General features: G+C 48.6%; 2 protein-coding genes across 2 annotated transcripts; one reads left to right on the forward strand and one right to left on the reverse strand.

The window, feature by feature from the left end:
• Positions 1–3,295: 3,295 nt before the first annotated feature.
• N7458_004683 (uncharacterized protein) lies at positions 3,296–3,958 on the reverse strand (the record flags this gene model as incomplete). The annotated part of the gene is made up of 2 exons (XM_056908065.1): positions 3,296–3,503; positions 3,642–3,958. 2 exons carry the CDS (start codon positions 3,956–3,958, stop codon positions 3,296–3,298), a joined length of 525 nt encoding a protein of 174 aa, XP_056766683.1.
• A 7,997-nt stretch (positions 3,959–11,955) lies between these two features.
• On the forward strand, positions 11,956–12,722 carry N7458_004684 (uncharacterized protein; the record flags this gene model as incomplete). The annotated part of the gene is made up of 3 exons (XM_056908066.1): positions 11,956–12,041; positions 12,300–12,631; positions 12,685–12,722. The coding sequence occupies 3 exons, from the start codon at positions 11,956–11,958 to the stop codon at positions 12,720–12,722; spliced, it is 456 nt and encodes a 151-aa protein (XP_056766684.1).
• Between the last annotated feature and the right edge of the window lie 2,572 nt (positions 12,723–15,294).

Genomic DNA, 15,294 nt, shown 5'->3' on the forward strand with positions numbered 1-15,294 from the left:
ACGAAAGACAAATTTCCGGGGTTATCGGCGCTTGGACCAACCGAGGGGTTTCCTTAGTCGATTGGCCCCTGTTTACAAAAGAACGCTCTAGGCCAATCGAGCCGCGCAAATTTCAGCGTGACAAAACGATACAATGCACGCGCTTCAGGACAGCCCAGCGTCTCCGCTGACGCACCCCTGATGCATGCCATGCAGGCGAGGCCCACGCAGGCCATGCCAGCCATGCCACTTTAAATCCACATTCACCTGCGTGGACCGATATTGATATCTGATGCTGCTGCCAATAGACAACACTTTCCATACACGGGAACTCCAGAATCATTGCTTTGTTGTTCCTGCGGTGCCAGTTCAACCTTACCAAGGAGGCCAAAATTAGTTTTATTGGAACGGACGGGGTCGGGCTGGTCCATCCCGTAACCTTCGCCGCATCCCAATTCAGAAATTTTCCCTGGCGATCCCAACGCCATGATCGCCGTTTCTAAATGAGGCGACAATGATGGGGGTGGAACTCTGTTGACCAATACTGACGGTCAATTTAGCGCTGTTGGTGATGGAGATGCAGCTTCCAGGTAAAGAGAACCACTTGTGGGCGTTTACAGGGCCATTTGAGGAATCACGCGGAGGATTCGAAAATAAGCTGTACAGAACCAGACCATGCCAAGGCTAGCTAACAGTTGTTCTACCTCGCTCGGATGATTGTGACATCTGCCATAGCTCCAGATACGTTGTATTGAGTGGCAAATCTTTGCCCGAAATATACCCCTGCCATGTTCGTTGCTTGGTTAACGATCCCATTCCGCTCTTGGTATTGACTGGTTCGACCTGAGCAGCACGGAAGAAACCCGTTCCGAGATCAAAGGTTTGCCGTAATTTGACTTTGCTAGCCGATCGCGCTAACTTGAGCACAGTCAAATTTACCACATGGAGAAATTCCGTTTCACGCCCAGCCGATTAAAGCAAAAAGCCAGGACAACCAATCGGACTGACCTCAGTAACCGGATGATGTGCCGGGATCTACCCGTCAAGCGCGTGCGCGAAACGTGCGCCATGCACTCAGAAACAGTGTGCATACTCCTTGAACGAGAAACCACCTTCTTGGCAATAGTTTACATATTGCGGAAATTTTTCATATGGAGCTTCGTCCGTGGAGGGGCACAGCCTTGTCGAGTGTACTTCCTGTCTTTAGAATCGAGAGACCGTTGGCTATTGAGGTGCTTGAAACCAAAAGCGAACTATCCAATGATATTAATTTGTGGAACTGACGACCAATGAAGTCGTGGCTCTGATCCCACCCTGCCAATCACTTCCGGTCAAGTCCCCCCAGGTGACCGCGCTAACCGGAGCACAGTCAAATATATCCAAAGGGGTAATTCAAACGAGACGTCCCGGGGCCAGGATGCCCAGGATGTCCTTGATCACGGAACAGGGTAGGATGTAGACAGGGATTCCTTTAGTTAGTATAAGGATTTGCCTCAAGCTTGCTTTGCCCTGGTAATTTTGCTTCAAGTATTTGATTTTGCATGGGCAATGTCGATCAAGGCGCACCGATAGCTATGGAAAAGCGCAAAACATAGAGCCCCATTGGTTACGAATAAGATATGGTAGGCGGACGATGTTCTCATCTAGTCACGTCCCTCAAATCCGGTATGCAAGCAGTCGCAAATGGCGAAGAAAAAGCGCGCTCGAGGAACTAGGGCAACCTTAGCCATCGGTCACGGGGTGACAAAGTACCTTATTTATACTAGTTCTGCCGTGTTGTTCGTAGATTTGTGCTTGTTGGAGCATGGTATGGACTACTCCTTCATCCGTGAAGGTTGTGGCTGCTATGTATAGCATATATATTGCAGGCAACCAAGGGGCATGTACTTGCTTGAGAGATTTCTCCTTTCTGGAACGGAAATCGACTTTAAGATGAGAAAGTGCCTGTACTGTATAACCAACTTCTCGGACATCTCTGGTGTTATGACGAGGGAAGTAAAGCGTTTGTTGATCAAGATGACGATTCCTTCTCTAACAAGAACAGAATGTGCGCTTCACAACCCTATCGTGCTATCGCATCCTGACTAACCTTAGAGAAAGGCTCGGTGTGTTCAGCCAATATTGTGTTGCCTGTAGGCGCCGTTGGTGAATCCGTTGGTGACTCCGTTGGTGACTCCGTTGGTGACTCCGTTGGTGACGCTTTAGCTTTCTGGACCTATTCAACATGCGCACTCCACCCGGTTGGCCTCCTCGCGAGAGACTGATACGGGTAACGGAGCCGATCTCGAGGACATAAGCTCTCAGATTTGCTGTGATCGGAATAGCACCATCGGGTCACCATGTAAAGCCGAGCGGGATGTACAAATTGGGACGCAGCGGATGAAATGGCACTATCCGAGGGCCATATCCCTGCCTAGCTTCCTGTGCGTGGCCCCTTAGGAGCAAACTAGGCCCGCAGATCAATACCCAAGGGGAGGTACGAGACGTAGGTCACAGGAAAGATGTATGATCGGGTGAACCACCTATTCATATCTGCGCTTGATGCGGCCAATGTGATCAGTGGCTCGAAACGACTAGGCCAGAGAGCGCCCAAGTACGGTGGCAATCCGCCCTGACAAAAACGTGTCTTACCCTTCCTTTCATATGAGACCAGGCCAACATGCTAGGCCCAACCGAGTGTACTTAGCTTGTTAGAAGAGCGGCACAGCCTATTTGATTTGCTAGAGCCGTATTGTCAAATATCGTTTCTATCACAAAAGCTGATTCCCATAAACGTGATTATCTACCTGCAGTAAGAGATGAGCACACACGTTGCGGTTAGGGCACATTGGCATCGATCACAATTCCACACGATCGCCAAGCCAGGATCAATCTAGCATGTCGTGGTTTTTAGCCGATCAACGTTCCCAGTCACCTGCTAGATGGCAAAGTGATCCCGCCTCCTGAAAGAGCATGGGTTTCAGAAGCGAGATGCACCTAATTTCCATTCCGGCACAGTGTGGAAAGCCAATGTATACGTTATTGCCTCCAGTACGACGCCATGGTGGAGACCACCAGTCCATAACACCAATAGAGACCAAGTCTGGAGTTTTTTTCAGCCAATGGCATGGCGATTACGTCTTTTAGATGATGGGACGAAGCTACGACTACTTGAACCTCTCGCCGCGGGGGGAAGGGGGGGCAAAGGTCACACCACTACTGGCGTCACGGACAGCCAGCATTCTCTAGTATTACGGAGTCTTAGACATCCGGGATGGTTAAATATGCATTTCGTTTGGTGAAATCATTCGATTATCTAGACAAAATCAAGTGACGTTCACGGTGCCTGGTGCCTGCGGCCACCCGTTCTGCGTCCTGCATTAGCCTCTTCCTTGTTACCGCACAAAATATCTAGCTTTGCTTGGAGCGCCGCCACCTGTTCTTCCAGAGAATCTATTTTCTGGTAGTGTTCCAAAATGGCCTCCATCCGCTGTTGCATGTCATCGTTCCAGACGTCCTGCTGCTTGATCTGCTTGTCCATCGCCCTGGACACCTGTAGTCAGAACAACCTGCAAGTCATCTATCTCGAAAGTAGTTTAGGGAAATGACCCACTGCACTTGGCTGTCTATTCTACTTGACCGTGAGTGAAAGGCAAAGTGAGACCTGGATCGAAACTACTTACTCTCTCATGAATGTACCTGCCAGGGCCATGGACACTTCGGGGGACTGTTGCTCCAGGTCGTCTAAGTCGGGCAAAGCCAAGCTTGGAGGCCCCGTGGCCGGGTCCTCGCTTTCACTACGCTGACAATCAACCTCGTTCCTTGTCTCATTATTGGCTTGATAGTGCTGCGGTTGGTCATCGTTTTCAAACGGACAATCATCATCGGGAAGACTGTAAATGGAAGAAGACTGCCGCGGTTGTGGCCTGAACTTCTTACGCCAAGCAGCCGTGAAGGCGGCTGGGGCTATGCTGGGCTCATAATCAGGCGGTAGCGCCATGGAAGTGAAAGTACACAGTGGTGTTCGTTCTGGAATACTCGCCCAGCAGGGTAAATGTCCAATATATACCCAGGCATAGTGGCAATAATATGTCCTGTACCTCAGGAGGTCCGAACCCTCCAGGAGATATCATCCCAATCTGTCCAGACCGGGACCCTAGGGCGCTGGGTGGATGAATGACTCGGGGTCACATTTAGATTACGAAGCAGGCTACTATACCTCGATGATACTCCTCAAGATGAGCAGGAATATGGATCATTCTTTGACATCTGGTCTCGGTCAGACAGGATTGTCATCGTGATGGTAGCTCTGCCTATATCAGATAGACATTCAAGTTCGTTCAAAATGACCCGTTCCATGAGACGAGACACAATTTTCGGTTGGTACTTTGAAAGAACTCTTGAACACATACCCCTGAGCGTTGTAGGAGTGTTGGTGGCTTGTCGACCGGAACTTTCGAATTAAACAGTCAAATGATCGGCACCATGGAAGTAATCAAGTAGAATGGGATCGTGTAATTGACCATGTGTAATTGTGACAAAGATAAACAGCATCCCTTTTATGCCGACATCGACTATCCTGACGGCTCTATCTCCTCGCGAGGGGTTCAAGCTGTTCAAAACCAACATAAATCCCTGCATTTCCCTGTTTTCCTGCCCTTCCCTATCATGGTCTTGTTTGTTCCACCGTGAATCTCAGGTTACCAGTATCCTCCCACCCCAGACTGCTTGTTGCTCCTCTCATTCTTGTGATGTCTAAAGCCAATTACATCCCGTGGTCACCATCAGAAGAGCAAGATCTTCGAGACTGGCTATCTCAACACCAGCATCTCTCGTGGAAGAAGAAATCAAAAGAGTATCTTCGCGAGACTGGTATTAAACGCGGGCCCGAGTCGCTACGTGGGAAATATAATCAGCTCTTAAAAGGTATCTACCGGCGGCGTTCGATCTCTGCCAGACGGGCAAGACTCCGCTACAGGAATGCTCAGTCTGGAGGATGCCAACGACCAATGCATACGTCTCGTATTCCCAGCTCACCACTCGCTCGAAACCTGCGAGCTCCCGATCTTTGGGCTCGTCAACCGGTCCAGGAGTTTCATCCTGAAGAGTCACTCACTGGAGAACAACGGCGATCGTGTGAGTACTGGCCTAAGGAAGCAAGATAGAATTGATCCGAACTGATTTGATTTAAACCAGATGACGCAATACTAGGGATGTTTTCCCTCCAACGCGGACGACGACATCCAGTGCCAGATAAGCTTTGGAGGATATTTGACCAGGTCCTTGGGAAGTGGTGACAGATATCATAACTGTTCTCTATACCAAAGTGTCACGGCGAATGTTATTTTCGGGTTTGAGGGGAGACATTCTCATTTGTCCTACAACATCTGTTTCTTACCGCCTGCTGTTTTCTTCAAGTGATAGTGGGTTTCATACCATACAACGCCTCGATGGAGCCCAGTAGTGAGAGTCCTTTCTGATGGCTATTTTCTAGCGGTACGACTGGTCCAGGTAGTGTCCACCAAGTGAGGAAGCTTCCTCAGTGTGCAGGACGCCAATAGAACGAAATCAACCGTATCTTAGACATGGTCACCCGTTCGACAGTTTCCTACCGCTATGATTCGAGTTGGGAATACTGTAAACACCCAACGGTAAGACAGGAAGGTCGGGAACAGCAACGCCCTGTCACGAAGATCGCCACGAATGAAAGTAACCAATTCACGTTGGACCGGTGATCCATACCGGTTCCGCCACGAGTGGCACCTGCATACGCCCAGGCTAGACTTTTAGGCTGGTCTGTGTTGCCCGCGATTTAATACTCCGCAGCCAATGGGACTCGATTAAATACCAACAAACTAAGATCGCATGACCTCTTGCGTCCCTTTCGGACTCTTCGATAAATGTCAATCTGTACCACTGATATGATCTAATGCGCACCGAATGAAACCCCGCCTCTGTGGCGTTCCCCGAACTGAGCCAATCCATCCCCGGCTTAAGGTTGCCGCTGTTGGTTCTGAGCTCACAGGCACACCAATGACCTTCCTGGTTGGTAGATGGTAGACTCTAGACCCAGGATGTTTCTCTCAGGCGCAGAATATTGGATTTTGCTGTAATAGACACCATGTAAAGCGCTTGGTGAGATATTATAGCAATATTGGGCTCTCTCTGCAGATAGCGCTCTGTACGGATAAAATGAACTGGTGTAGCGGCATACGCTACTGATAGACCAGCGATTAGGTGTGGACCGATCGAGGATCGTCCGATGCTGCGCTAATTTAATCGAGCAAGCCGATAGTGGGCAATGGTACAGTCAAATCGCTCCTGCGCTGGAGCCGCCAGGATGGTGGATCCCAATAATCAAAACGCTACTAGAGTGACGAGAGAACGGAGCTTCAATTATAAACATAGACAACGTGAGAGATGAACTACGAGATCGGACTGGTGTTACATGCATAATTAACGGAGGTGCGGCTAGGACAATCTGTACACAGGCATACCTCGGTGCGTTCACGTCTGGAACAACCTAAGCTGCTCCGTCTTTCTTTCTAATTCACGAAATGGTGCGATTGGTGCTTACCACCCTTCCTGGGGATTTGATATCGCCTGGTTACCGGAATCACTCACATTGCAAACGACCAGGCAGATTGAGAAGATTGTAACATAAACTTGAAGGTGGATCCGGGGAGGAGTGGTGGAGAGAGCGCTAGAGAGAGGCATCTGACGTGATGGGCTGGAGGTCCCAGGCGCCAGACACTCCTCTGTTATCTCATCCAGGATAGGAAAAGGAATTGCAGACCGCAGGGGAAAAGTCCTTGACATACACGGATGGGCCAACCCGACCCGCTCACCCAGCACCAACACAGTTCATTTTCGGCTCACTGGTGAGACGAACGGATGTCACCCGCAGCCCTATTCCCATGTGTGAGCAATTTCCCTTGCAAGTTTTATCGGCCATGGAACAATAGCAGTCCGTGCAGGTCAACGTAGATTTAAAGTTGGATAGCTACACGACTCAGCGTGCGTGCATAGGTGCATAGAGAGCGCATCAAGCGGACGAACCCACGTTGGAGGAGCCAGGCTGAGGAGAATGCAGAGTAGGTGATATTAGGCTTAGTTGTTTATTTGAAGAATGATGTCAGCGATGGTCGCTGAGGGACTTCCCCTTGACCTGGAGAGTGCTGAATTCTAGTTACACAACCCGCCGGTCTTAATACCGTAACATAAGAGCCCCTTGGCTGTTGAGGAGTTTCCAAACTGCTGAAATGCGGCAACAGAAATGGGCCAGCTCCGTATACAAAGTAGATGCTTACTTCTACTTGTTCGTATAATGGCAGGGGAATATTTGATAGAACATACTGCAGGCAGATGTCTTAACGAACGCAAGTTGCCATTAAGGACTTAGGATGACATGCATGGCGGATTGGCCCAATGATCCAGCTCCACTACAACAGATTAGATATTTGGAACGCCTTCCAGGTCGAGTGCAGGGAACATAGTGCCTGGCATCTCTGCAAGGGCCTCCGAGTCATTATTCACATCGAACCCTTCTATGTTAAGCCAGTCGCCCGTCACATCTATTCCCGGCAGCTGACTGAAATTCTGCGCATTTCCGTTTTCGTCCATCTGACTTTCGTTTTCGTCCATTCTAGCTTTGAGATGGGTCATGAAAGGTTGGGAAGCAGTATGGATGCCTTGCAGGATCTGTTGTAGTTCACTTCGCGAGAGCAGGTTACGGGCATTCGAGTTGGCCAACTCAAGAAGTTTCTCCAGCCTAGTATTTTCTCCATTTAAGCGCTGTACCTCGTCTGACTTCTTCTGTATCTCCACACGGTACTGGTGAATCTTGTTCATGGTCTCGGTTCGTTCTCTGGCGAACCGCTGTGCATTAGCTGAGGCTTCGCGCCGCAGCTCATTATACCGAGCCGTCAGCTTTTGGTTGACCGCATCAGCATTCTCCATATCCTTTCTGCATTCCGCGTGGACGGTCTCAAAGTCTTCATCTGTGTCGCCTTGATTCACTGGTCTAGAGGTGTGGGAAGTTCGTTCCTATCAAAAAGTATGCGAGTGAGAATGTACGCCCCTTAACGCGACACTGACGAGCGGATCGGTACTTGTCTGACATTCATTGGCCGTCGCGACGTTGGTTCAAGACCACCACCATCGCTTCCAGGTAAAGCTCCTATGGGCTGCGCAAGAGATCTCCCTGCCCCTGCTGCTGACCGGCGAACCGCCCGTTGGGGCGGCACCATTGGGTTCCTCGAAGTGGTCGCGGCTTTTGGCATGGTGAAGAAGAGTTGACGAAAGGCAAAAGGCTGACTGAATCTTATGAAAAAAAAAACCCTTGCCAGGCTTGCCAGGAGATTGTTCGAGGTGCGAAAGTGGGTAATTTATTGCTTGTCTTGTAGCACCCCACAGGCCAACTAAAAAGCGTTCAACAAGCTTACTGAGCGATGATCTCAACCGTGATTTGTACGTTCTAACAAAGAAAGACCCGACCAGTGACGAACATGCCAGCAATTATACACCAACGAAACTGCTCTTGTAACTGAAATATTGTTTCCATGTCGGCTGAAATTTACTGGGGCCATCTCCCCTGTGGCTGCGATGGCTGGTCCTTCCTAGTGCTTGGCTTGTCTCCCAACACTAGAACCGTCTGTGCGAAGCGTAGTAGTAGTTCTTTACAATTCATACGAGAAATGGCCCGGGCTACGAAAATAACAATGTGGTCAATATTTCTGGATAAGCTGAGAGCTCCATTAACACATTCAGCATGATCTCATGATCCTCTGGAACAAATATCGTCGGGTACAGTGGATTTCTGGATCAGGGACTCAAGTAAAATACTGAGGGCCACGACTCTGATGGCCTGGCCCCGCAGCCCTCTGCACTCTTCTTCCGAAGTTCCCCCGACTTGCACGTAAATCTGCTTGAGTCGCCGTAGAAGTCGCCTTCTCTCCTTTCGCAGGTCCCGCAAGAATCCTGCCACTTGTGACTGGCTCCGTGTGGCCTCTACATAGCTCCGAAGGGGATCTGATTTTTTCGTGCTTTTCATCGTTGTGCTTGTAAGCCCGCAATCGTATCGTTAATCGTACGAATACTGAGGGTCGCCTGTCGCTGATACAATGTCGACGGAATGGATTTGCTGATGGACGCGGCAAAATCAAACAAAACGGTTTCTATACAGTCTACTATGGGGTTATCACATGGTATATTACACCCAAGAACCCGGGGACTTACCTCAGGTATTGACTTTGTCTTTGGCATAAAGAAGAAGAAGAACAAGAAGTCGCTCAGAAACTCCAGGACAGTTGCAGTCTTATGAGGGCCCATCGAGTCGAAGACTTCGCTACGCCACCAACATCTGAAAACAATTCTGCTTGGTTCCAGCGTTCAAAATGAAACCAGCCGTCCGCCACCTGTTTATCTTTGGACGTTCTAATATGCTCATACGAACGGCGACCCACTTCTACAATTTGTCACTAAAGCTCCACCGGACCCGCCGCATTTGATCAGGTATGGGCCTGAGCACGTCGATCTGGAGACATGCCCAGGGCTGGGGTCTGTTACAGTATTCGTACCCGTCATAAATGGGCCGCGCCCCTTCGACATCTTGAACGTGCGGGGTCAAGAGTGCTTCCACGAGAACAATTCCAACATCTCCCCAACCAATGCAACCACGGGCCACAAGAGCAGTAATGTAGGTATCTGTGAATTCCGTTGAATGATCGATGAGTGTTCGTTAACCTAAGGAATTATCTGAATGTGTAAACCCAATACGGCTAACAGCCCTGTACCCCTAACTGGGGACGATCTTCTCTAACTCAGGCCAACATCGTCTACAGGCGAGATTCGAGAAAGAGGTAAATTATGACTTGAGGGGCGGGGCCCCGCAAAGCCTTGACATATGCTAATAGAAGGCTGTCCACCGCCGACCGCTGTCCTCCTTTTTCCAAGATGGCGTGCAAAGCGGCCGTCCTCGTAACAACCCTAGAGGCTACAGGCAGGTATTCGCGGGATTCATCCAGCTCAAGCTCCATTGGATCCTGTATGTACGTTCAGAATCGGCTACCATGTTCCAGGGGAGAGTGGAGCCTTATCATGTGACGACTGAGAAACCACAGGTGACGAGTGTCCGTACAGGATTCATCAAAAAACGCCCCCTCCACAAGCCTCCTATCTTGACTGGTAATGTCCGGCAATGTCTCGCCTCTGTTCCATCCCCAATGTATCCTCGACTCCCCATATCCTGGAAAACCTTGCTATCGGATAAATCCAGGATCTTTAGACTAGCTCCGGAAGTAAGGGTTTGAAATGAGGAGGTTATCCAGGTAAAGGATAAAGATGGAAAAAATCAAGAGTACTTGCGAAGACCATGGTATTCCTATTTGAGTTTATCACAATACTGTATCCGGCCACACATCCTCATAGTATGCAAAGAATACAATGACAAGGATTGAAATGGAGAAGCGGATGTTGGGTTTGTACACCAGGTTCATCGTACTATAATAACACCGTATTGGGCCGTTCAGGACGATCTTGCCATATTCGATTTGTGCGTTTGGCAACGGCGAGACCAGACTTTCCTATTGATAGAATATTATTGTAAAAAGGGTCTGAGAAAATTTATTAATTATTTATTGGGTAGTTTGCAGGTTAGGATGATTGAGCCGGCCACTGAGCTGCGAGCATCGTGGTCAAGCTGAGGGTGTTCTCCGATGACGCAGGGTTATGCGAGGCAGATCCATGAATGGCGTGTTGGCCAAAGTATTTAGGTTTATCCTGATTATATGTGACCGTAATATTCGTCGGGTTACAACAGCACCCTGTAATTTTGTGGAAAGAGACATGATTGGGGGCCACCCGTCGCATTGGCGGCATGGGTCAGGGCCCATCGCAGGAGGTTAAAAGGCAAGCCATCCGCCTTTCTTCCTTTTTCACCTTTCCAGACCTTTTTGAGGGTATGGAGAGATCACGCATTCGCTGCAATTTCACTACGGTCGAGATTACAGCCAATGTGCAAATCCTGGAGCGTGGTCCAGGTCGGATTCAGTTCCACACGCAGACTCTTGTCATGCACAAATCCTGGATCAAGTACCAGGTAAAAAATGCTGGACCATGCTCCAGGTCGGATTAAGTTCCACACGCAGACTTCTGTCTTGCACAAATCCTGGATCAAATACCAGGTAAACACAAATCCTGGGTGATGGCAACACCCAGGTCGGATTCAGTTCCACACGCAGACTTCTGTCTTGCACAAATCCTGGATCAAGTACCAGGTGAAAAATCCTGGGTGATGGCAACACCCAGGTCGGATTCAGTTCCACACGCAGACTTCTGTCTTGCACAAATCCTGGATCAAGTACCAGGTGAAAAATCCTGGGTGATGGCAACACCCAGGTCGGATTCAGTTCCACACGCAGACTTCTGTCTTGTGCAAATCCTGGATCACCAGGTGAAAAATCCTGGACCACGCTCCAGGTCGGATTAAGTTCCACACGCAGACTTCTGTCTTGCACAAATCCTGGATCAAGTACCAGGTGAAAAATCCTGGGTGATGGCAACACCCAGGTCGGATTCAGTTCCACACGCAGACTTCTGTCTTGCACAAATCCTGGATCAAGTACCAGGTGAAAAATCCTGGGTGATGGCAACACCCAGGTCGGATTAAGTTCCACACGCAGACTTCTGTCTTGCACAAATCCTGGATCAAGTACCAGGTAAACACAAATCCTGGGTGATGGCAACACCCAGGTCGGATTAAGTTCCACACGCAGAGTTCTGTCTTGCACAAATCCTGGATCAAGTACCAGGTGAAAAATCCTGGGTGATGGCAACACCCAGGTCGGATTCAGTTCCACACGCAGACTCTTGTCTTGTGCAAATCCTGGATCACCAGGTGAAAAATCCTGGACCACGCTCCAGGTCGGATTAAGTTCTATACGCAGACTTCTGTCTTGCACAAATCCTGGGTCAAGCACCAGGTCGGGCTGCGATGACATGTTCCGCGTCCGCCCTCCAGCTATTGACAGATACCTCTTCGCGGTGCTGGAGACTATTACTCAGTTTAGGCTGAGGAAGCCAAGGTCTGTCCTCAAGTTTTACACGACAATTTGCCCCTCCCCTGTGGAAATGGCAACAACTGTTAAGAATCCAAAATTATCCAATTATCAACAATGTTTAAAATGTATTTGTGTAATTCATCACTGCCTTTAATTCTCACGCTATCTCTTATATGGTATACAATACGTGCAAGAAGTAAATAATGATCGTGGAACGACTCGATAGTTAGACTTTAAAAGACCGCGGCACATTTAGTCAACACATTCAATAACTACTATCAGTTTTAACCTGTTCAATTCAACCCTGTTCAACTCAACCCTGTTCAACTCAACCCTGTTCAACTCAACCCCGTTCAACTCAACCCTGTTCAACTCAACCCCGTTCAACTCAACCCCGTTCAACTCAACCCCGTTCAACTCAACCCCGTTCAACTCAACCCTGTTCAACTCAACCCTGTTCAACTCAACCCTGTTCAACTCAACCCCGTTCAACTCAACCCTGTTCAACTCAACCCCGTTCAACTCAACCCCGTTCAACTCAACCCCGTTCAACTCAACCCCGTTCAACTCAACCCTGTTCAACTCAACCCTGTTCAACTCAATCCTGTTCATTAGTAAGTATAGCTGTTTTCCTATTCTCTTGACAGAGCAGATGGCATATCGATAGTATATCATATTCATCCGCCGCAGAATCCTTTTGACTAATTGAACGGTCCACTAAGTTGTGATAGTAAATTATGCTACATTACTCATTAACGTAGTGATCGTACTTTCAAATGTGGAATGTGTTCATATAGGGTAGTCTTTACTTGGATACTTCTTGTGCAAGACAACCTTCGTGCAAGACAACCTTCGTGCAAGACAACCTTCGTGCAAGACAACCTTCGTGCAAGACAACCTTCGTGCAAGACAACCTTCGTGCGAGATACTTGTTAAGTATGGACTTTGCTGAGAGAAATCTGCATTTAGAATACTTGTTGTGTAACACAATTTGTTCCGTTAGTTCAGGATAGTTTTCTGAGCAAATCAATCTTGGCTCGAAATTCCTCAGATTACAACATTCATCTGACATTCCTAATATTCAGCTTCTCTATGCCAAGCCTCAGCCGACGTGAACGGGTAAACCAACCCCACGTTTCGCCACCTGTGCCAACTGTGCCAAGTTACAATTTGTCTGTTCATAACCTTTGCCTGAATTACTCACTCAGCACTAATTAAACGCTTGTCACCAATTTGATCGGCTCCTATCTTCTAGTCACCTTACACGACACGACGGTCTACAAGCCTAGGACAGCTGACGGGAAGTTGAATAGCAGCAGACTTCTCGGGTATTTGGGGAATAATCTGCGGGGTCTCATGGCGCCGGAGCAAATATCGGTGAAATATGCACAATACTCTAAGTATTCACTGATAACTGAGGCAGGAGATCGTGAACTGCAATATCCTGGTATTTTGGTTTATTCTGGTTCTGCTTTTGGAGCTCGAGACACGCCTAAATTGTGGATCGGAACAAAATCGGCGAGAGATAGAGTTGGCCGATGATCTCAATCGCCCATGTGAGAGTTGTGAGAGTACTCAGACTCTAGTGGCATAAGGAGCCATTGAATTTCAGAGTACGTCTCCGATGATTGCACCTCCTTAAGCAGCCAAAGTCTTAGATCCAGCGGTCGTTCACAAAACTTACACCCCAAGGGCGATTCAACCAATTAAGGTGAGCTATAGCCCTTCTTGCTTCTTGAAGTGGGAAGGGGCAAGGGGCCTCACGCCAAGAGTGCTGAAAGTCCAGCCAATCAAACCAATACTGGCCAAGGGCTCCCCGGACTGACTACGGACAATTGTCCTGAAACATGAATACTATTTGGCTGGTTTGCTTCTGGCTCATCTATGCACGGTCGGAGATACTTAGTTACAATGCTTTTAGCTTACAAAAATACATAGTAACCCTGTTGAATAATCAATTATAGTGCCGGGTCCTTCTCTGCAGACGGAATAGCTCGCGGGGTTCTTTCACATTACTGCAGAGAGCCCAGGTTGATAGTTCAAATGTTAGGCTTCACCATGATGGCTCACTCATTCACTCTGGCAATTACCTTGTTACTGTAAGAAGATCATACTTGTAGATAAGGATGAGGATATGACTGTCTCCACTGAAGGAGGTAGATCTCTCCGTGGGAAAGGAAGTTTGCGTGCCATTTCCGGTACACTGGAACGGCAGGGGCGGGGCTTTCGCTGAAAAAGCTGCAGATCCCTTCGGCTCCCGTTGCTGATCAAGATTTGGCAGAATGGAAAGAGGGTTGATTATGTGAGATTTGGCTGGCAAATTAAGTTTGCCCGTGAACGGGAGTCCGTCGATGCAGCAGAATTTGGTGGATACCTGGAGAAAGGAGATACTGTAAATCCGCCACGATTAGTCATGTCCTTGAGCCCATAGTTAGTTAGTTAAGTTAGTTAGTTATACCAATAGAGGCATAGCCGCAATTATCACGTGATGACCTGGGGTTCAATTGAGGTTCAACCCGGGTTCAATTAGCCATCCTGGGCAACCTGCCCAGTTCTTGGTAGTTCCTTGGGGCGCTCAAGGTATATAAGGATCTATTTTTGGAGGTGTATGGGGTCGCACTTGTAGATTTTGGTACGAGAGCCTTACGATTTAAATTCCATTCCCAAACTGGTTTTAAATATATATCTACCGCAGTGCCCTCAGTAGCTAACAGTGACAAACAGGTATGGGAACGACGGTTTTCTCTTAAAACGATAGTAATACCCAATATGGGCAGCAAAATAAGGCTACATAGTTTGCTTTCCAACTTTGCCTCCCTCCCAGCAAGACCTGCCCTGGGAGATGCCTCGGTGGTAAACCAAGAATATGACATACCAACGGATGAAGGTAAGCTAACTAGCTAGTCAACACCGCACGGACCTCCGCTGTCTGCCTCGTCCTCTGTCCGAATCGGCGACATGGCTGCTGATTGAATGTCTCGTTGGAGATGGCCAGCGCCTATAAGTCTAACATGAAGCACCTGGAGATGGGTACCATTGGCACCCGTCTCGGGGCTTCTTCGCTGTGTTATAGGGATCAGCAGCAATTTAGTTTTGTTAGTTATGGCTCTCTCACACGAGTAGCTGACTTCAGAGGAAGCGCTTGTACAGGACCAAGGGAGAGGGTCGATTGAGATGCTTCAGCTCTGCTCGGTCGAATATCAATGACGAACAGAAGTCTTGAGTACAGTAACAGTATCCCACCACAGTCTCTCATTATCAATCGGTGAGAGATTCT

Source organism: Penicillium daleae (assembly GCF_028827525.1).
Source record: "Penicillium daleae strain IBT 16125 chromosome Unknown utg000005l_segment0_segment0, whole genome shotgun sequence".
Classification (NCBI taxonomy): Eukaryota; Fungi; Ascomycota; class Eurotiomycetes; order Eurotiales; family Aspergillaceae; genus Penicillium; species Penicillium daleae.